Source organism: Capra hircus, chromosome 26 (genome assembly GCF_001704415.2).
Source record: "Capra hircus breed San Clemente chromosome 26, ASM170441v1, whole genome shotgun sequence".
Taxonomy (NCBI): Eukaryota; Metazoa; Chordata; class Mammalia; order Artiodactyla; family Bovidae; genus Capra; species Capra hircus.
Window position 1 is genome coordinate 450980 of NC_030833.1, and position 20570 is coordinate 471549.

A 20570-nucleotide genomic window follows, 5' to 3' on the forward strand; every position below is an offset into this window, starting at 1 on the left:
TAATCTCCGTTTTTCAGGCTCTCCCTGTCTCCTTGTAGAAACCGCTAATTCAGAAAGCTGAGCAGGTGCAGGGGCCCTTCCCCGGCTGCAAATCACTGTCAGGAAAAAAGCAGGGGGGGCTTGTGGGTCCTCGGCCTCAGGCAGGGCCCCCTCGGGGTGCCCCCGGCACCAGGAGAGCAAAAAGGAGGTGGGGGTCCAGGAGTGAGGCCCCGCGGGCCGCTGGTCCCTTGCTGGACCCAGCCAGACGCAGGCAGGACTGGGCAGCTGGGGTCCAGCTCCCCACAGAGGGGACGCCCTCGTGGGGGTGCTGTGCTCACGCGTAACACGCACACCCCGTGACACACACACGATGTCTCCTGGAACAGTTTGGAGGGTTGTGGTGCTGAGTGACACCCCATCCCGCAGGGGAGGCGGATGAGGAGGCCTGAGTTTGAGGGGCAGCCCGGAGCGCCCCCCAACAGGAGGCCCCTGGCAGCCCACTTAGGGAGGGCGACTTGTGGGGGCAGAGACAGCTGCTCCTGGAGGGCCCTGTCCCCCACTGGCTATCAACAGCCTCCAGCCCAGAGAAGACCCGAGGGGCTCCGGAGCAGCGTGCTGAGCCCCTAGAAGCCACCCTGGGGTGATGCTCCCACCATCGCATGGGAGGAGGTCTGTGTCCAACCTGCTTGGGGCTGAGAGGGATGGGCCCTTAAGGAGGCTGCCCAGAGCCTGAGCCCCATGTGGGGCTCGGGGGTGCACCAAGGGATGGGGGGTCAGGGGTGCCTGGGGGCCCCGGGAGTGAGCAGCCTGGCCCCTCCCTGCTGCAGGCGAGCCCTTGCGCCCGTGTTATTAGTTGGGGTCCCGTGAGCCTAAGGGGCCTCCCCAGTGGCTCAGCAGTAAAGAACCTGCCGCAGTGCAGGAACCACAGGAGACCCGGGTTCGATCCCTGGGTCAGGAGGATCCCCGGAGGAGGGCATGGCAACCCACTCCAGTCTTCTTGCCTGGAGAGTCCCATGGACAGAGGAGCCCAGTGGGCTACAGTCCCTGGGGTCGCGTCGGGTTGTTGTGACTCAAGTGACTTCGCACGCATGCACATGAGCCTAACCCTGCTCACGCCCAGCAGCGCTGTGGAGAGCTGGCTGGGTGCAAGCTGCCCTCAGCTCTGGAGCCCCATGTTAGTTACTGGGCATCCTACCTAGGAAGCTGGGCGCAGTCACGGTGCCTCGGGGGGGGGGGGCCCGGCTGTGTGGAGTCAGGAGCCCGCCAGGCTGTCAGTCATGGTGGCCGGGTTCCCAGGGGTCTCCTTCAAAGTGCCCCCTGCACACCTGACCCAGACCCCGAGACCCATGCGTGTGGGTCTGGGCCCCTCAGCCAGGAGCCTGGCCAAGGAGGCCAGTGGGCGCCGACACAAACTTAGGTTTCTGACGCGAACTCCACACAGGTAGCATGCAGCCCCGCCTCAGGGGCGCAGGGAGATGCCCGCCTCCTCCACCCGACCCTGGGCCTGTGCCCCCCTGGTCTACGGGAGCCTGGGGGGGCACAGGGGTCCCAGCGTCCCCCCTGGGCTGCACCTGGAGTACAGGTAGGCCATGAGCCCCAGCGGGGTGCCAGCCTGCAGGACCCGCGCCTTGGGCTGCCGGCTGCCGCGCGGGTGCTTGCTGGCGTTGTAGAAGATGAGGGAAGAGGACTCGTCCAGGGGGCTGAAGTCCAGCGTGTCGCAGTGGGCGGCCGCGATGTTCACGATCACGGGCAGCGCGCAGGGCTCCAGGCCCCACTGCTCCGCGTACACGACCTGGGGCGCGAGTCAGCGCTATCTGCCTGCCCGGCCGCCCGCTCACTCCGCGCCTGAGCTGGGGCGGCCGCTCGGAGGCGGGCGTGTTCCGGGGGTTTGGCGGGAGGAGCCTCTGGACGGGGGCGGGGCCTTGCCTGGAGGTACTTCTTGGCCAGCCCGAGGAACTGCACCTTGGCCCGCATCTCCTCCAGCTGCCCCTTCAGTTTGGACAGCATGGTCTTCACCTCGGAGCCTGGGGGGGGGGGGCACGCGGTCAGCACGAGGCGCCCGAGCCTCTGGGGCCGCCTGCCCCCAGCCTGGCCCTGGCCCAGCGAGGCTACCTCTGCTCCTCTTCTCCTTCTGTAGGAGCTTCTGGTAGAACTTCAGGGTCTTTCGGAAGTTCCTCTTCTCAATCGTGAGCTGCTGCTCCAGCTCCTGGGGAGGAAAGAGCTGTGATCCCCGGGCGCCCGCCCTCGGGTTCAGGGGAGGCAGGCTCGCCCACAGGGCCAAGGGGGCCTCCGGGACGTCCGCGTCAGCTCAGTGGAACTGGGAGACGTCTCAGTAGCGTGGAAGGAACCAGATTTGATGGACTTGCTCAAAACAAGGCAGCCAAACGTGTGGGGTCGGTGACCACCAGCCCTCCTCACCAGGCCGCCTGGCCTCTCCGCAGCCACCCAGGAGGAAAGGCGGGCAGAGCAGGGTGGGCGCGTCCAGTGCCCTCTGGTCAGAGGGGTTGCCTCCTGGAGAGAACCCCAGGCGCCCCGTCCCTGGCTGGGGGGACCTGGGCCCACGCCGCTCGTGGTTTCCTTGGTCTCAGGGATCAGCTGTGAGTGAGTGAGGGTCCACGGGCACCTGTGGTTCCATGAGGCCCCTCTGTGGCCCCAGACCCACCCACTGAGGCCCCCCACCACACGTACCACTCCTCAGGACCCCTGTGTGATGTGGGCTGGGCCCCCCACGTGCTCAGCCGCCTTGCTTGGGCACGAAGCTTGGACACGGCCAGCAGTACAGACCCCGAAGCCCACCAAGCCAGCCCTGGAGCCACGCGCAGCCCCCTGGAGCCCAGCCCTGGGCTTCTGTGCAGAGCCCCAAGGCAGCAGGGGCGTCAGCCAGGCCAAGACCTTGAGGATAAACTCGTGAACGAAGATTCGCAGGGTGGATGGTGTGAGCGGGCATCAGCCCCGTGGGCACAGCCTGGCAGGCACACCGGCGGGCTCACCCCAGGCGGGCTCGGATGGTGGGTCTGCATGGAATACTGAGGGTTATTTCCTCCCGCCCTAACCCGACCAAGGGTTCTCACAGAATTAAAGGAGCATCTGCTCATTAGATCAATAAACGGGGATGGCCTGAGGTACAGTTTAGGCCCACTGGCCACTGGATTTACGTGGACCTGAGGTAGACAATAAATAAAACAGGACTCAGAAGTTGGAAAGCCCAGAAAGTGTGGACAAAGAGAAGACGGAGGTGAACGTCGATTGGTGCCTCCCACGTAAACGCTCGGAGCAAAGCCTTGTTAGGACAGCAAGCTGAGCAGAGACACGTGCAACCGCAGGCCGCGGTGCAGCGGGCGGACGGCGCCCCCGCGTGGTCAGCGGCGGGAGGTGGCCGCGCTCCCTCTGGCGGCCCCGCCCACCCAGGCCTCACACACGCGCCTTCTGGGAGCAGATGTGAAATGTGTCCACGGGATTTTTATGCCTTTTGTGTTTTTCCAAGGCCCCTGTTTGAAACAGACACAGTGGGTCTCCGAGTGTGGCGCTGGGGTCAGGGTCACCCGGGGCAAGAGCAGAAGTCTTGACCCACCTGCCCGCACTCAGGGTCCAGGGCATACGCCTTCCGGGGGCAGGAAAAAGGGAGAGACACCAGTCTCCCGCCCGGCGTGCCCCCGCCCACCGTGCCCCTCGGGACCGGCCCCCCAAGTGCACCGCCTGCAGAGCCGCTGTGGGACCCGGCATGGGAGCCTCCTCCTGGCCGTGGGGTTGCGAGCGAGCAAGCCACAGATAGCGGCCCGGCGCGTCTGGGACCCGAGCTGGTCTCCCGTACACCTTTAAGGACCCTCGTGGGACGCGGGGCAGCCAGGCTCATTCATGGCCCAGTCTCCCTCCAGGAGCGGCCATGCCAGGAGAGCCCAGGATTGAGGACAAGGGCCCCGACGACCCCACCAGGCACCGGCCCAGGAGGCCACAGGCAGCACCCTCCCCAGCCCCGAGCACAGCGCGGGCTGGAAACAGGCTGCCTGTCCTCAGGGGCCCACACTGACATAATGCCACCAGCAATCGTGACCTGTGACATCCAAGGCTGTGACTTGTGGTGTCAAACATCATGACACGTAATATACAAGGACATGACCTGTGGTGTCAGAGGTCATGACCTGTGACACTGCAGCGTGTCACCCATGCCATCAGAGGACTCCCAGGCCAGCCCGCCACCCTGCCCAGCACCGTTGAGTTGGGGCTGCTGGCAGGTCCGCGTGGAGCTGCCTCTGACCGGGCCACGTCCTCCTGGCCCCACCGCCCAGTGGCCCTCGTCTGGGGTCCCGTCTCTTGATCCAGCTGAGGTCAGCGTGACAGCAGTGTTGGTGGGATGCTGTGGGTGCCTGGGCTCAGAGTTGAGGGGTGTCAGGGAAGCCCACAGGGTTTGGGGACCCCCACCCCAGGGTCTCTCCTCTATTAGATTCGGTTACGGTGCGTGTGGGGTTTCCCAGGTGGCGCAGTGGCAAAGAGCCCGCCCGTCAGTGCGCGAGGCGGGAGTCCCTGGGTGGGAAGACCCCTGGGGGAGGGTGTGGCAGCCCACTCCAGTGTTCCTGCCTGGAGAGTCCCATGGACAGAGGGGCCTGGCAGCCCACAGTCCCTGGGGTCGCAGAGCCGGGCACGACTCAGCACACACACAGTGCGTGGCTGCCGAGAGCACAGGAGGCTGCTGGCTCTCCGGGACTGAGGCCTGCCAGGCTCTTCCTCTCCTGGCACTGCGTAGCCAGGTGCGGACACTCAGGAAGGTGTGGCTGGACGGTGCTGAGGCTCGCGGCGCGGGGCTGCAGGGGGTGGGGGGCGGGAGTGGGGTGCCCGGCTGCTGGCCGCTCCCTCCTGTCTGCCCCCCAGGGCCCACCCTGCGTGGCTGTGGCCCAGGTGGGAGCCTGGTCACTCAGGAGGGGTCTGCAGTCCAGGTCAGGGCTCCTGGTCGTGGAGGGGCAGACCCGCAGTGACTGGGCAGAGACCTGGGGTTCGGAGCTCTGTGGGGCTGCCCTGCACATGGGCTGGCCAGGCCTGGACGCTCTCATCCAGGACCTGCCGTCACCCTGCTGACCTGGGAGGAGCCGGGGCTGCGCCTGACCCGGAGGGGCATTCAGTGTGCTGCCCACCAGAGAAGCGACCCTGGGGCCTGGCCGAGCCGACCCGAGCCGACCGGCACGGACCAGGTGGTTCTCACCTGTCATGCTGACCCTGCTGCCCAAACCCAGCTGTGGTCCCCAGGGCAAGGTGACCTCCTGCCAGCCAGCCCCTGGTGGCCAAGAGCCCAAAAGAGAGAAGCTGCTTCCTGCCCCCGAGATGGGGGATGCACGCACATGAACACAAGCCCCCTTGGAGGACACACAGTGGGGGCCCTGCCCAGCATGGTGGCCGTGGGAGCAGGTGGGAACTGGGAGCCCTGGCTCGGACAGTCCTCCTTGCCCGCAGCGCAGCGCGCGGGGGCCGAGCCCTGACCCCGCCCCCAAGCCGAGACAGGCGCGGGGCTGAGCCCCGTCCCCCCCAACCCCCACCAAGCGGAGACAAGCGCGGGGCCGAGCACCCTCCCCCCGCTCAAGCTGAGACAAGAGCCGGGCCGAGCACCGTCCTCCAAGCCGGGACAAGCGCGGGGCCGAGCCCCGCCACCCCCAAGCCGAGCACCCTCCCCGCAGCGGACGCAGGGCTCACCGGACTCTGGGCGTTGGCCGCAGGGCCCCCGGAAGCCTTCTGCCCGGCCAGCTCCTGCACGTAGTTGTGCACGTCGGGGCCGAAGCAGTCGGCCTCATAGAAGGCACTGCACCAGCCGGGGCTGCAGCTCAGCGCGCCTGGTGGGGCGGGGCTCACCGCCAGGCCACGCTCAGGGGGCTGGGGGGGCCGGGACTCGGCCTCGCCACCCCCTGCCAGGCCCCCGCCCTGCAGCTGGGCCTCCGGCTGCCGCTCCCTCCCGGCTTTGACGGACTGCTGAGGCCGGAACCCCACTTCGAAGTTGCCCCGAGAAAGCTCATCTGAGTCCACACCCGGCTTCTCCTTCCCTGGACAGAGGAGAGAGGGTCACACGTGACGACGTGGGTTCCGGGAGACAGTTCAGCCCTGACTGTAGGGAGAAGCGTCAGGTCCCGAGGAGGGGCTGGGAGGGTCCTCGGGGTCCCCTTCCCAGTGGGCCGCCGTGCAGGGCAGAGTCAGGACAGAGATCCCAGGGAACCTGGGCCTGTTCTCAGACGAGGCAGAGGGACCTGGGAACCCGGGGTCCCCCCTCCACTGGCGCACGGTGCCCGAGTGCGAGCGGTCTGGGGGCCATCCTGCACGTGAGCACAGCCGCAGCTGCCTGGCCCCTAGGGCTGGGACCCGTCCGACGGGCTTTGGGGCGTCATCAGGAGCCTGGGGCTCCAGCTGCAGGAAGCACCTCGACGTCTTAAATGGCTCGTGTCCAGCAAGGATGCCACGGTCACCCCGTCACCACACTGCTGCCCCAGCCCTCGCCCTTGCCGCCCGCTGAGTGCCTGGGGAGCACTCCCCCTACTCTCCCCCCACAGAACAGACCCCCTGGAGGAAGGTCTCACCCCAGATGCCGGTCTCCCCCGGCCCGAGGCACGAGGCCCTCCTGCTGGACGGCGAGCAGCTGCTCGGAGCGCAGGCCCCGCTCCCCTCGAGCTGTGACCCAGTCTCTTCGGAAGCACTGTCATCAGAACAGAGGACCCTGCAGGAGCCCCCAGGATCACCCCCCCCCCCCAGTCTGACCGGAGGTGCCCCTGGGTGGAAGGTGGGGACCTCGGGAAGAAGGCCCTGCCCGCACCTCTGGGACAGCCTGGCCGCAAGCATGGTGGACACAAGCCCTTGGACAGAGGACCTTCTGGGCACCTGTCTCCCCTTGAGGCCCCTCCCGCAGTGCTGTGAAAACAGGGCTCGGCTGGGGTGGAAGGCAGGTGTGCATGGCCCTCAGTGTGGGGTGATGGGGGCCCGGGAGGACTGAGGCTGAGACGGGGTTTGGGCTGGCCTGGGAGTCAGTGCGCCCTGCCCTTCCAGGCACAAGCCTGCCAGGTCCCCTGCCCACATCGCGCTCTGTGGCCCCCAGGAGGGGTTGGGCGACAGTCACCGGGCCTGTCCTGTGAAGAGTGGGGGCCAGGAGCGCTGGGGAGGGAAGCCCACCAGCCCTGACTCCTGCAGCTGCCATCTCCCCTCCGACCCAGGAGGGAGCTGGGCAGCTGGGGGGGGACATGTCCCTGCAGGGGCGCCCGCCCACGCCCCAGGGGGCCGGCCCAGGGAGGGGAGGCGCCCCCTTCCCACCAGAGGAGTGGCTGCACAGGCAGCGCTTCGGCCAGAAGGGGGGCCGTGGTGGCTGCTCTGGGGAGGGCGCCCAGTTGGACTCCGGCAGGAGGCAAGCCCCCGGGGCGGGGGGGGGGTAGGGGCCCAGGCGGAGGAGCCGGGGGTCCGAGCCAGGAGGGGTCTTACTTCCCGGAAGGCGGCGTCCGTCCATTCACCACGTTGAAGAGGCTCTGCAGCAGCCTCTCGCCCCAGTAGAGGTCACAGAACTTTTCCGAAATGGCCCCGCAGAACGTGGCGTAGGTGAGGTCTTTCAGGGCGTAAATGTACTCCCCTGCGTTGGCGGAGGGAAGAGTCAGGATGCTGTGAGCAATTTTCCGGGTCCGGGGGCTGGTGGGTCTGGGACCCTCCTCCTGCTCCGCCCGTGCTGGGCCGCATCGTGGCGTTGGGCTCCACGGTGATCTCCCCCATCCCTGTGTGCCCGCCCCTGCTCCTGGGCCATGACCCTTGGTACCCATGATTAGAGCCTCCAGCCCGCGGTCCAGGTAGCCGTCGAAGGCAAACTCCTCCTGGATGAGGCGCGTGGCCTCCTGCAGTGACGCGCAGGCTGCCCTCTCCGGGAGGGGCGGGGCGTCCACGCTGGATGGACAGAGCTTGCGGTCTGCTGGCTGGGGCGCCTCGGGCTGGCCTCCTGGGGTGGCCCCAGGGCTGTCTGGATTCCCTGTGGCCGGGGAGGGGCCCTGTGCAGCTAATGGGGGGCTCTCAGGCTCCTGGCCTGCCTCCTGGGTGGTCCTGCTTCTAGGTGGCTCAGCTGGGGGGCGAGGGCTGGGGGGCGCTGTGGGGGGCCCACGCCCATCAGAAGATGCTCGAATTGGGATGGGCTCCTCTGCCCCTCGATCCTCAGAGAACTCCTGTCTCTCCAGGGGCGGGGGTGGGGCTGGAGATTGTGGTGTTGGCGTTGACGGCCCCTCTGGTGGGCTGGCGGGGGTCCAGGGGCACCCCTGGGCTGAGCCTCTTGGTGCTGACTCCCTGAGGGGCCCTTGGGGGCTGGGTGTCAGCTGCACAGCTGTCTCTGGGCTAGGGGCCGTGACGGCCTGCTCCCCATCGCCCTGTGGGTCCAGCTGGCCTCCTGTGGCTTCTGGGCTCTCCGCTGGCCCTGAGGTCAGGGCGGGCCTGTCCCTGTGAGTGGAGCAGATGACGCTCAGGGGGCGCCTGGGACCCCTCCAGCCCCCAGGAGCAGCACTCACCTGGAGACAGCTGCATCCGCAGTAAGGACGATGGGCCTGCAGTGACTGTCTGGAGAGGGGAGCGCCTCTGGGAGCAGCACGGCCCCTTGGAGGCCAGAGGGCTGACCCGGCACTGGGCCCTGCTCGGCCACAAGCCTGCTGTCGTCAGCGATCCGCATGAGGTCTGGGGACAAACACGGGGTGACCGGGGTGGGCGAGGGCCTTCTTGGGGGCCGGCTATCGGGAGTGCTGGCCATAGCGAGTGTGGGCCATCGGGAGTGCGGGCCTTAGTGGGTGAGGGCCTTTGTGGACGCTGCCTTCATGGGGGCCGGCCATAGGGAGTGTGGGCCTTCATGGGCACTGCCTGGACGGGCCCAGCAAGCCCAGGGCCACTGCGAGGGAAAATCCAAGGAGAGAGGCTGAGGGAGGTGCGTCCAGGGCTGCCCCAAGCTGGCAGGGAGGGCGCAATACTTGGCTGCGTGGCTGGAAGGCTGGAACAGGTCAGTGGCCCGGCTGCAGACGGGAGGCTCTGTGGGCCGTGTGCTGGCGGGGTGCACTGGGAGACATGGGCTGTGAGGCAGAGGCAAGTTGCCCACCCTGGCCGCTGGACACAGGGAGGCCTGAATGCAGGGTCAGAGGAGCCGGGGGATGTGAGGCAGGGTGGCTGGAGGCCAGCTCTGGACACGCTGTCTGGGGTCCTTGGCCACATCCAGCATCCACGCGGGGCTGGATTCCTGGAGGCAGGGGCGATGACAGGCCTAGGGCAGGGGAGGCAGAGAGGGCCAGTCCCAAGGCCCACCTGAGTTAGGCCTGGGTGCGGCTGCCAGGCTGGGGTCCACCTCAACCACCGAGAAAGCGCGCTGCAGACCAACGGTCTCCTCTTCCTGGTAAACCTGGGGCAGAAGGACGCGGCCAGCTCCGCAGGATGAACGTGAGGCCCCGGAGGCGTGGCCTCTGCAGCCTGAGCCCCCCCAGCGCCCACGGGCCTGGCTTCTGTCTCTCTGGAGCGGGAGCCCCGGGGCACATGGGCTTCTGGGAGCAGCGGGTTCTGCTGGTTCCTGGGGTGGGGGCCGGTCAGGCCTGGGGCAGCCAGGCCTCACGTGGATGAGGGTAGCGAGTGCATGTCGCATCCAGGGGACGGTGTCGCCACCGTCAGCATGCCCGGAAGCTGAGGGTCACTCTGCGATCCCCAGGACGTGCCAGGGGTTCAGCAGAGACCAGGGCGGGGGCCTGGCCCCCCGACAGCGGCACAGTCAGGCCAGCGGATGGGGAGTGACCTGCTGCTCTGGCCCGGGGTCTCCTCCTCCTTGAGCAGGAAGAGCGGGAGCCTCTCCCGACGGCCCGGCGTAGCACAGAGGGTCTGTGGGGTCTGCCGCGCCCAGCTTACCTGGCAGGTCAGCGCCCTCAGGTGGGCCAGGATCTTGCGGCTGTCCATGCCCCGCTGCAGGAGGTAACCACTACAGGTCTGAAAGCAAGCACAGCCCAGCATCCAGACACACGGCCGCGCTGTGCACTCTTGCGGCGAAGCCGGTCGGAGTGTGGGGTGGCAGCCGGAGGCCTGGGGGCTTCTCGGCAGGAGGACCCCACAGCACCCCTTCGTGGGGAGAGCCTGGGGGCTGGGCTGCGATTCAGAGTCCCCGGCTGTCCTGGCTGTGGTCAGCTGGGACGCCACGGATCGAGGGGCTACACCCAGCCTGGCGGACCCGTGGGGAAGTATGGGGAAGTTGGGCATGTGGGGTCCGTGCTCGGCCCAGGCTACCCTTTCCCACCCGGCCGGTGGATGCACTGGAGACCGGGACAGGCTGGGGGAAGGTTGTGAGATGAGCAGCAGGGGCCCCTGGCCGCCCATCCACAAATGAACCCACGTGCTCCCCGTCCAACCCTGACCTCCCCCCGAGACGAGAGCCTGTCCGGCCCCCCACAGTGCAGGTACCTCGATGGCCTCCGCGGCAGAAGGCCGCTCCTGGGCGCTGCGTCTGGCCATGTGCAGGAGGAGCGTCTTGAGCCTGCGTGGCAGGGCCAGCTTGCGGTCTTGGGGGACACTGAACTTGGCGGCTGTCCACAGGACCGCGGCCACACAATATACAGAGGCCTGGGTGGGGAGAAGGGTGGGCCACAGGCTCAGAACTGCCCACGAGCGGGGGCCGTCCTCAGAGCCTGGAGGCCCCACCACAGACCCTAAGCTGCACGCCAGGCTCTGGCCTGGGGCTCTGACCAGTACCCACAGGCGTCAGAGCCTCAGCATGAGCAGAAGACCTGGGCCCTGGCCACACCTTCCAGCTCGCTCTCCACGAAGGGAAGGTGGCCCCGCGGGGGCCCGAGGCCCAGAGCCCCCCAAAATCCTACTGTGCTGCTAAATGCTGACAACAGGCTCGCTGAACAGAAGCACGTCCTCCCGGTGCCCATAGAGGTCTGTTCTAGGATGTGCTGACACGAGGGGCGTGGCACACACACTGGAGTGTGTCACGGAAGGGCCGATGCTCCTCCCTGCAAGCTCGTGCAGTCAGCCACTTCTCCCCGAGGGCCCCCCTGATTTCCATCTGACTCTTGTACCTGCAGCCGACCTGTGACCAACAGGAGCTTCCGGCCTGCGTGGGGCCAATACCTTTGTTTCTCTCAAAAAGTGAAAGCGAAACCAGAGACACAGCGCCCTTCTGTGCCGAGTCCGGTGCCCATGGCCGAACCCCGCGGGGTCGTCCTGGACCCGACGCACTCTGGTTCAACCTTGTCATATTCATCCAGCACAGCCGTCATTAAGTCCAGCCCACTGACAAGACGAGGAATCAAGCCCTGAGTTCAGCGCTGGTGGATTTCCATGGTGTGAAGACTCAGCGTGGCCGGGTCCCAGCTGTCGGTGCAGTGGAGCCCGGGGGTGGGGGACAGGGGGGCCCTTCCTATGGGGCTCCCGCCCGGAAGCACAGACACAGCCGACTATACCAAGTCATTGTCCAGTCGCTCAGCTGTGTCCGACTCTCTGCGACCCCATGAATCGCAGCACTCCAGGCCTCCCTGTCTATCACCAACTCCCAGAGTTCACTCAAACTCATGTCCATCAAGTCAGTGATGCCATCCAACCATCCCATCCTCTGTCGTCCCCTTCTCCTCCTGCTCTCAATCTTTCCCAGCATCAGGGTCTTTTCCAATGAGTCAGCTCTTGGCATCAGGTGGCCAAAGTACTGGAGTTTCAGCTTCAACATTAGTCCTTCCTATGAATATTCAGAGTTGACTTCCTTTAGGATGGACTGGTTGGATCTCCTTGCAGTCCAAGGGACTATCAAGAGTCTTCTCCAACACCACAGTTGAAAAGCATCAATTCTTCAGCGCTCAGCTTTCTTTATAGCCCAACTCTCACATCCATACATGACCACTGGAAAAACCATAGCCTTGACTAGACGGACCTTTGTTGGCAAAGTAACGTCTCTGCTTTTCAATATGCTGTCTAGGTTGGTCATAGCTTTTCTTCCAGGGAGCAAGCGTCTTTTAAATTCATGGCTGCGGTCACCGTCTGCAGTGATTTTGGAGCCTGTAGAGTCTGAAACTTGGTCCCCTTCCCCACCTGTCACGTGGCCGGATGCCCTGATGCTAGGGTTTGGGTTGAGTTTTAAGGCAGCTTCCCCACTCCTCGTCACCCTCCAGAGGCTCTGTAGCCCCTAATTTAGTTCAGGTCGGTAGGAAGTTGTTAGTTTTGAGTATTTATCAACTTTCTTCTAATTTTGAGGTAACTGTAGATTCACACAGCTGCAGGGGATGACCCAGGGAGGCCCAGGTGCCCTCCCCCAGCCCCGGCGGGGACGCCCTGCAAGGCTGGGCACAGTGCCACAGCCAGGCCCCTGGTGTGGACTCCACGCGATGGGGGCTCTGCTGTCACCAGGATCCAACCTGTCCCCTCCAGCCTTAGTTGCTGGCAACTATTCCTCTGTTCCCCAGTTCTTAATTTCGTCATTTCACATGAACGGACCTCCCGCTACGCAGCCCTCGGGGCTGACGCTTCTCTCTCGGCTCCATCACCGCCGCCACTCTGTGGGCTGCCCTGCGCCCGCTGAAGACATCTGAGCCGAAAGACCTCCAGGCTGGGGCTGTGGCCGGCAAAGCGGTGAACAGTCGTGTGCAGGACTTCATGCGAACACAAGCTTCATTCCTCTAAGAAAGACGTCCGGGTTGTCCAGGTCCCCGTGGCAACGGATGGGCGTCCCCACTGCTCCTCGCCCTTGTGGGCCTTTGCTGTTGTCAGTGTCTGACTTTAGCCTGTCTGCCGAGTGTGGGGTGGAAACTCACTGCTCTACTTGGCATCCCGAGTGCTGGACAGAGTGCGACATCTTTCACGTGCTTACTTGCCATACGATACCTTCTTTGGTGAGGTGTCTGTTCAAAATTATTGTGACAATATACAGCCTTGATGTACTCCTTTCCCAATTTTGAGCCAGTCTGTTGTTCCATGTCAAGTTCTAACTGTTGCTTCTTGACCCTTATACAGGTTTCTCAAGGAGCAGGTAAGGTGGTCTGGTATACCCATCTCTTTTAAGGATTTTTGTTGTGATCCACAGTCATGTAATCAAAGGCATTAGTGTAGTCAGTGAAGCAGAATAGATGTTTTTCTGGAATTATCTTGCTTTTTTTATCATCCAGTTGTTGTTGGCAATTTGATCTCTGGTTCCTCTGCCTTTTCTAAATCCAGCTTGTACATCTGGACGTTCTTGGTTCACATGCTCCTGAAGCCTAGCTTAGAGATTTTGAGCATGTCCTTGCTAGAAATGTGAGATGAGTGCAATTGTGTGGTAGTTTGAGCATTCTTTGGTATTGCCTTTCTTTGGGACTGGAATGAAAACTGATCTTTTCCAGTCCTGTGGTCACTGCCGAGTTTTCCAAATTTGCTGGCATATTGAGTGCAGCACTTTCACAGCATCATCTTTTAGGATTTGAAACAGCTCCACTGGAATTCCATCACCTCCACTAGCTTTGTTTGTAGTGGTGCTTCTTAAGGCCCACTTGACATTGCACTCCTCGATGTCTGAATCTAGGTGAGCGATCACACTATCGTGGTTATCTGGGTCATTAAAACCATTTTTGTACAGTTCTTCTGTGTATTCTTGCCACCTGTTAATATCCTCTGCATCTGTTAGGCCATACCGTTTCTGTCCTTTATTGAGCCCATCTGTGCATGAAATGCTCCCTTGGTATCTCTAATCTTCTTGAAGAGCTCTCTAGTCTTTCCCATTCTGTCATTTTCCTCTATTTCTCTGCACTGATCGCTGAGGAAGGCTTTCGTCTCTCTCCTTGCTGCTCTCTGGAACTCTGCACTGAAACAGGTGTGTCTTTCCTTGTCTCCTTCGTCTTTCGCTTCTCTTCTTTTCTCAGCTGTTTGTAAGGCCTCCTCAGACAGCCATTTTGCCTTTTTGCATTTCTTTTTCTTGGGGATGGTTTGGATCATTGCCTTCTGTACAATTTTACGAACCTCCATCCATAGTTCTTCAGGCATTCTGTTGTAGACTTTTAAGAGTTCTTGGCATATTTGGGATACAAGTCCTTGGTCAGATACGGGTTTTGCTCCCGTCTGTGGCCTGACACCTCACTCTCCTAACTGCATCTTTTATGGAGCAGAAGCATCTAATTTTAATGGAGTCCAACATCCACTGTTTCTTCCGTAGACCATGCTTTTGGCTTTGTATCTAAATTTTTGCCTAGATTTTCTCCTCCATTATCTTCTAGGAGTTTTATAGCTCTGAGGGCTATGGCCCATTTCGAGTCAGTTTTATGAAAAGCGCAAGGTCTGCGTGAGGATTCCGTTACATGTGGGTGTCCTGTTGTCCTAGCACCGCCTGTGGAGAAGACCATCGCTTCCCCCAGGATGGCCTTCGCTGCTCTGCCGAAGACCCGTGGACTGTGTTTGCGTGGGTGCTTCCGGGCAGTCTTGTTCTTTTTATTTGTTCCATTATTATTTGCCTTTCCTTTTGCCAAAGCCACACTTGATTACCGTCGCTTACAATCAGTTTTAGAACTGGGTGGAGAAGGAAATGGCACCCCACTCCAGTGTTCTTGCCTGGAGAATCCCAGGGATGGGGGAGCCTGGTGGGCTACCGTCTATGCGGTTGCACAGAGTCGGACACGACTGAAGCGACTCAGCAGCAGCAACAGCGGCACCAGGCCTCTGACTTTGTTCTTCAATTCTGTGTCTGCTATTCCGAGCCTCCTGCCTCTTCACATAAACCTTAGAACCGGTTCATCGGTAGCCACAAAATAACTTGCTGGAATTTTCACTGGAATTGCATTGAATCTATAGATCAAGTTGGGAAGAACTGACATGGTACTAACATGGAGCTTTTCAATCTATGAACAGGGACTACCTTCCCACTTTCTTAGCTTTTCGGTTTCTTTCTTATTAGTTTTGTTAGTTTTCCTTATATGTATCTTACACACACGTGTGCATGCTAAGTCACTGCAGTCGTGTCTGACTCTTTGTGATCCCGTGGTCTGAGCCCTCCGGGCTCCTCTGTCCATGGGAGTCTCTAGGTAAGAATACTGGAGTGGGCTGCCAGGCCCTTCTCCAGGGGTCTTCCCCACCCAGCGACTGAACCCGTGTCTTCCACGTCTCCTGCATCGGCAGGCAAGGTCTTTACGACTAGTCTCACACACATCTTGTCACATTTATACAGGAGTGATTTTTTTGGTGCCACCATAAACGGTATTGTTTTTAAAATTTCAGATCTTGATTGTTTGCTGCTGGTAAACAGGAAAGCGAGTGACATTTGTGTCCTCCCTCTTTTACCTGCGATCTTCCCATAACTGCTCTGTTCCAGATTCCTGTGAATTCTTCGGGATTCTGACACGATTTCAGTCATCTCAGCTGTAAGCAAAGAGAGTCTTCTTTCTTCTTTCTCATCGACACATGTTCCCTTTTCTTGTCCTGTTACTGCGTTACCTGAGCTAATACAGATCTGCACACGTGTAGGCGTACATGTCCGTGCACGTGGAAAGACGCTCTGCTTCACATGGCATTTGGGGGATGCAAATTAAAACAATGAGTTACCACCATACGCTCAGTAGAAAGGCTAAAATCAATGTACCTTATTGAGGAATGATGAGAAGGGACATTCTCGCCTTTTCCCCAGTCTTAGGGGTAAATTATCTAGCTTCTCACTGTTAATTATCTGTTGGCTATTTTTGTAGATATTCTTTACCAAGTTGAGGAAATTTCCTTCTGTTCCTAGTTTGCTGGGAATTTCTATTATGAGTGAGTGTTGAATTCTGTGAGAAGCTTAGTATCTCCTGATACAAACAGATGCCTTCGCTTCTTTAGTTCACGTGATGCGTTACGCGGACTTCCAGCGGTTGAGTCAGCCTTCCACACACGGAGTAAATGTCATTTCGCCAATTTTAAATTCGGATGAGAAGTTCAATTTACCCATTCGTCCTTCTATGGAGAAATTTAAGGACAGTGCTCCCAGTGCCAAGTCCAACAACTCCACCTAGCCCTCCGTCCCCCAATTTTTTTTTTTTTTTTTGCCACGAGGTGTGTTTTATTTTCATTAATCATACAAATAATTTTCTATAATATTCCAGGGCAAACCGGAGAAATTTGGCAGTCCGATTGGAAGGCCCCCTTCAGAGACCCGCAGGCCGGTGGCGACGGCACGGAGTGCCCGGGTTCACAGTGCGGCGTGTCGCTCGCGTCCGTCTCGCAGGCGGCTCTTCCTCCACATCGCGGCTAGGGTCTCCAAGATGGTGCGGTGGAGAACCCTCCAGGCTCACAGGAGCTCTCACTTTGCTTGCTTCTCCTGCTCAATGGCCTCTTCGGTCGGCAGGGTGTTCTTCTCTTGCGTCTCAGTCTTCTTCAGCTCGGCCTGATCGAAGCTGCTGATTTCCCCCATGTCGGGCTTGCCTGCCATTTTCTTAAAACAATCCGAGAAGTTCCGCTTCCAGACCGAGGTCCCGGGGCACCCACTCGCGTTGCTCCAGCAAAAGACCTCTTTTTTTTAATCAGCATTTCTGGCCTTCAGCATACAAAGTCTGCACATGCTCTGTTTGATTCACATCTGAATATTTCACTTTTTTGAGTGATTAAAATGTGTGATGTTTTAAATTTTAGTGTCCACATGCTCACTGCTAGTACACAGAAATAGTACAGTTGATTTTTGAATGTTTATCTTATATGCTGTGACCTTTCAGAACTTATTTCTAAGTTGTGGGAGGCTTTTCTTTTCTTTTCTGTGGATGTTTTGGAATGCCTTTGGGTTTTCTATGGACACAGTCATGTCATCTGCAGGCTGCCTTATTCCTTCCTTCCTGGACTCGTGCTTTCTTGAGTCGCTGCAGTGGCTGGAACTTCCAGTACAACGCTGAGTGGGGTGGAGTCAGCGGGCATCCTCCCCTTGTTCTGGGCCGCAGCCTTTCCACTAGGTATGGTGCTAACTGTATGGTTCTTCTGGTCGATGCTCTTTGAGGAAGTTTCTTCTACTCCTATTTTTCGTTTTTTTTTTTTTTTTTTTTAATAAATGGATGTTAAATTTTGCCAAATTAGAGTTCCAAAGAATAGCAAGAAGAGATAAGAAAGCCTTCTTCAGCGATCAATGCAAAGAAATAGAGGAAAAGAACAGAATGGGAAAGATTAGAGATCTCTTCAAGAAAATTAGAGATACCAAGGGATCATTTCATGCAAAGATGGGCTCGATAAAGGACAGAAATGGTCTGGACCTAACAGAAGCAGAAGATATTAAGAAGAGGTGGCAAGAATACACAGAAGAACTGTACAAAAAAGATCTTCATGACCCAGATAATCATGATGATGTGATCACTCATCTAGAGCCAGACATCCTGGAAAGTAAAGTCAACTGAGCCTTAGAAAGCATCACTACGAACAAAGCTAGTGGAGGTGATGGAATTCCAGTGGAGCTGTTTCAAATCCTGAAAGATGATGCTGTGAAAGTGCTGCACTCAATATGCCAGCAAATTTGGAAAACTCAGCAGTGGCCACAGGACTGGAAAAGGTCAGTTTTCATTCCAATCCCAAAGAAAGGCCATGCCGAAGAATGCTCAAACTACTGCACAATTGCACTCATCTCATATGCTAATAAAGTAATGCCCAAAATTCTGCAAGCCAGGCTTCAGCAATACGTGAACTGTGAACTTCCAGATGTTCAAGCTGGTTTTAGAAAAAGCAGAGGAACCAGAGATCAAATTGCCAACATCCACTGGATCATTGAAAAAGCAAGAGAGTTCCAGAAAAACATCTATTTCTGCTTTATTGACTATGCCAAAGCCTTTGACTGTGTGGATCACAATAAACTGTAGAAAATTCTGAAAGAGATGGGAATACCAGACCACCTGACCTGCCTCTTGAGAAATCTGTCTGCAGGTCAGGAAGCAACAGTTAGAACTGGACATGGAACAACAGACTGGTTCCAAATAGGAAAAGGAGTACATCAAGGCTGTATATGGTCACCCTGCTTATTTAACTTCTATGCAGAGTACATCATGAGAAACGCTGGACTGGAAGAAACACAAGCTGGAATCAAGATTGCTGGGAGAAATATCAATCATCTCAGATATGCAGATGACACCACCCTTATGGCAGAAAGTGAAGAGGAGCTAAAGAGCCTCTTGATGAAAGTGAAAGAGGAGAGTGAAAAAGTTGGCTTAAAGCTCAACATTCAGAAAACGAAGATCATGGCATCCGGTCCCATCACTTCATGGGAAATAGATGGGGAAGCAGTAGAAACAGTGTCAGACTTTATTTTTTTGGGCTCCAAAATCACTGCAGATGGTGACTGCAGCCATGAAATTAAAAGACGCTTACTCCTAGGAAGAAAAGTTATGACCAACCTAGATAGTATATTCAAAAGCAGAGACATTACTTTGCCGACTAAGGTCCGTCTAGTCAAGGCTATGGTTTTTCCTGTGGTCATGTATGGATGTGAGAGTTGGACTGTGAAGAAGGCTGAGCGCCAAAGAATTGATGCTTTTGAACTGCGGTGTTGGAGAAGACTCTTGGGAGTCCCTTGGACTGCAAGGAGATCCAACCAGTCCATTCTGAAGATCAGCCCTGGGATTTCTTTGGAAGGAATGATGCTAAAGCTGAAAGTCCAGTACTTTGGCCATCTCATGCGAAGAGTTGACTCATTGGAAAAGACCCTGATGCTGGGAGGGATTGGGGGCAGGAGGAGAAGGGGACGACAGAGGATGAGATGGCTGGATGGCATCACTGACTTGATGGACGTGAGTCTGAGTGAACTCCGGGAGTTGGTGATGGACAGGGAGGCCTGGCGTGCTGCGATTCATGGGGTCCAAAGAGTCGGACACGACTGAGTGACTGAACTGAACTGGACTGGACTGGATGTGATCATGGGGTTCTTCTTTAGCTGGTTCCTATGTTGGACTGCACTGAGTGGTTTTCAAGTACTGAACCATGTGTCCCTGAGCTCACATCCCTGGAACACCCCTACTTGGTGTATAACTGTTTTTACACGTCAGTGAATGCTGTTTGCATCTGTTAAAGGCTTTTGCCTTTATCCTCGTGAGGAACACTGACCTATAGGCGTACTTGTTGCAGTATCTTTGGTTTGGGCATCAGGGTAATAACAGCTTCATAAAATGGTTTGGGGAAGTGTTCACTTCTGTGCTTGGAACAGACCGTGTGTACCTGGCGTTAGTCCCTCTTTACATGCTCAGCAGCGCTCCCGGGCACAACCGCCGGGGCTTGGGGATTCAGGGAGTGTTAACTTGCAGATTCAATCACCTCAACAGTTACGGGGCTATTCAAGGTCTATTTCGTCTTGGGGAGCTGAGGTAGCTGATGTCTTTGAGGTGGCTGATGCCCACTCCGTCCGAGTCGTCGCAGGCAGGGGTCATCTGTGGAGTGCCACCTCCCTTTTGGTGCCTGCAGGGTCTGCGGGCGCGCCCCGTCCTTCCTGACGGTAGTTTGTGCCTCCCTTCACGTTCTGCTCGTCAGCGAGTTTCTCAGTTTCCCTGGTCTCTCCGAGAGCCGGTCCGTTTCGCGCTGGTTTCCTTCACGCTTTTCCGTTCGCACTTCGTTGACTTCCGCTCTCCGCTTCCCTGCTTCCTTCTTTCCGCTTTGGGTCTGTTTAGCTCTCCATCTCCTTGGTGCTTGAGGTGCGAGCTTAGATCACTGCGTTGAGACGTCACTTCGTTTCAAGTTTTCAGCACACAAGTCCTGTACACGCTTTGTTAGACTTACAACTATTTCATTTTTCAGTGATTGCTGGAGGGAAAGTGGAAAATGGCCAAGTCCCAAAGCTTCCGGAGGCCTCCCTGGGCCCCGCCCCTGCTGGGGGAGGGGCACTTCTCGATGCGGGGAGGTGGGGGGTCACAGGCTGGCTGCTCAGCCTTCTCCGCCAGCACCTGGAGGGGCAGGCTGCCTTCCCCTTGTCCTGCCACTCTAGCTCCAAAGTATGGGCCTCCCCTGGGCTTGAGCAGATGCCCTTCATCCTCCACGTGTGAGGCAAGCGCCCCTGGGCTCTCGGGACCACTGCTCCCGGCCAAGCCTCCCCGCACCCCCCCCACCCCACCTGCCTGCCATCCACTCCCGCTTTACAAACCGTGTGCTTGGGGGGCCGGTTAGTGGTCCTCACACCGGGCCCGTCCTCTGCCCTTTCCCCACCAGGCTCTCTGGACAAGGTGCGGGCACCATGGGGAGGGGGGTGCGTGAGGTCAGAGGAGGGGCTGCGGCGTGAGGTCAGGGGAGGTGTGCGTGAGGTCAGGGGAGGGGGTGCGGGAGGTCAGAGGAGGGGCTGCGGCGTGAGGTCAGGGGAGGTGTGCGTGAGGTCAGGGGAGGGGGGTGCGGGAGGTCAGGGGAGGTGTGCGTGAGGTCAGGGGAGGGGGTGCGGGAGGTCAGAGGAGGGGCTGCGGCGTGAGGTCAGGGGAGGTGTGCGTGAGGTCAGGGGAGGGGCTGCGGCGTGAGGTCAGGGGAGGGGGTGCGGGAGGTCAGGGGAGGTGTGTGGGAAGCCCTGGCGGGGGTGCGGGAGGGCACAGAAAGGGGCTGCGGGCGCCCCGGGAGGGGTGGGAAGAGGCGAGGAGGGTGGAAGAGCCCTGGTACCTTTTCGGTCATCAGCTTCTGCTCTTCGACCTCGGGAGCCAGGAAGAACGCGTTGTAAGCGCCTGAGA

General features: G+C 59.2%; 1 protein-coding gene and 1 pseudogene across 3 annotated transcripts in view; both read right to left on the reverse strand.

Moving 5' to 3' along the window:
* KNDC1 (kinase non-catalytic C-lobe domain containing 1) overlaps window positions 1-20570 on the reverse strand; it is a 54609-nt gene that overhangs the window by 12470 nt on the left and 21569 nt on the right. The window contains exons 9-20 of one of the 2 annotated variants that reach the window (XM_018041677.1): window positions 20503-20564; window positions 10390-10548; window positions 9844-9897; window positions 9256-9349; window positions 8478-8640; window positions 7745-8409; window positions 7420-7564; window positions 6531-6646; window positions 5659-6002; window positions 2092-2185; window positions 1906-2003; window positions 1551-1771 (exon numbers count right to left, since the gene is read on the reverse strand). In XM_018041677.1, the coding sequence (XP_017897166.1) occupies window positions 1551-1771; window positions 1906-2003; window positions 2092-2185; window positions 5659-6002; window positions 6531-6646; window positions 7420-7564; window positions 7745-8409; window positions 8478-8640; window positions 9256-9349; window positions 9844-9897; window positions 10390-10548; window positions 20503-20564 (2215 nt within the window). Of the gene's footprint in view, window positions 1-1550; window positions 1772-1905; window positions 2004-2091; window positions 2186-5658; window positions 6003-6530; window positions 6647-7419; window positions 7565-7744; window positions 8410-8477; window positions 8641-9255; window positions 9350-9843; window positions 9922-10389; window positions 10549-20502; window positions 20565-20570 lie in introns of both variants that reach the window. The other variant, XM_018041676.1, reaches the window with a different exon arrangement.
* Window positions 15939-16421, reverse strand: LOC108634036 (annotated as a pseudogene). The gene has a single exon (XR_001917339.1). The product of XR_001917339.1 is annotated as a thymosin beta-10 pseudogene (transcript).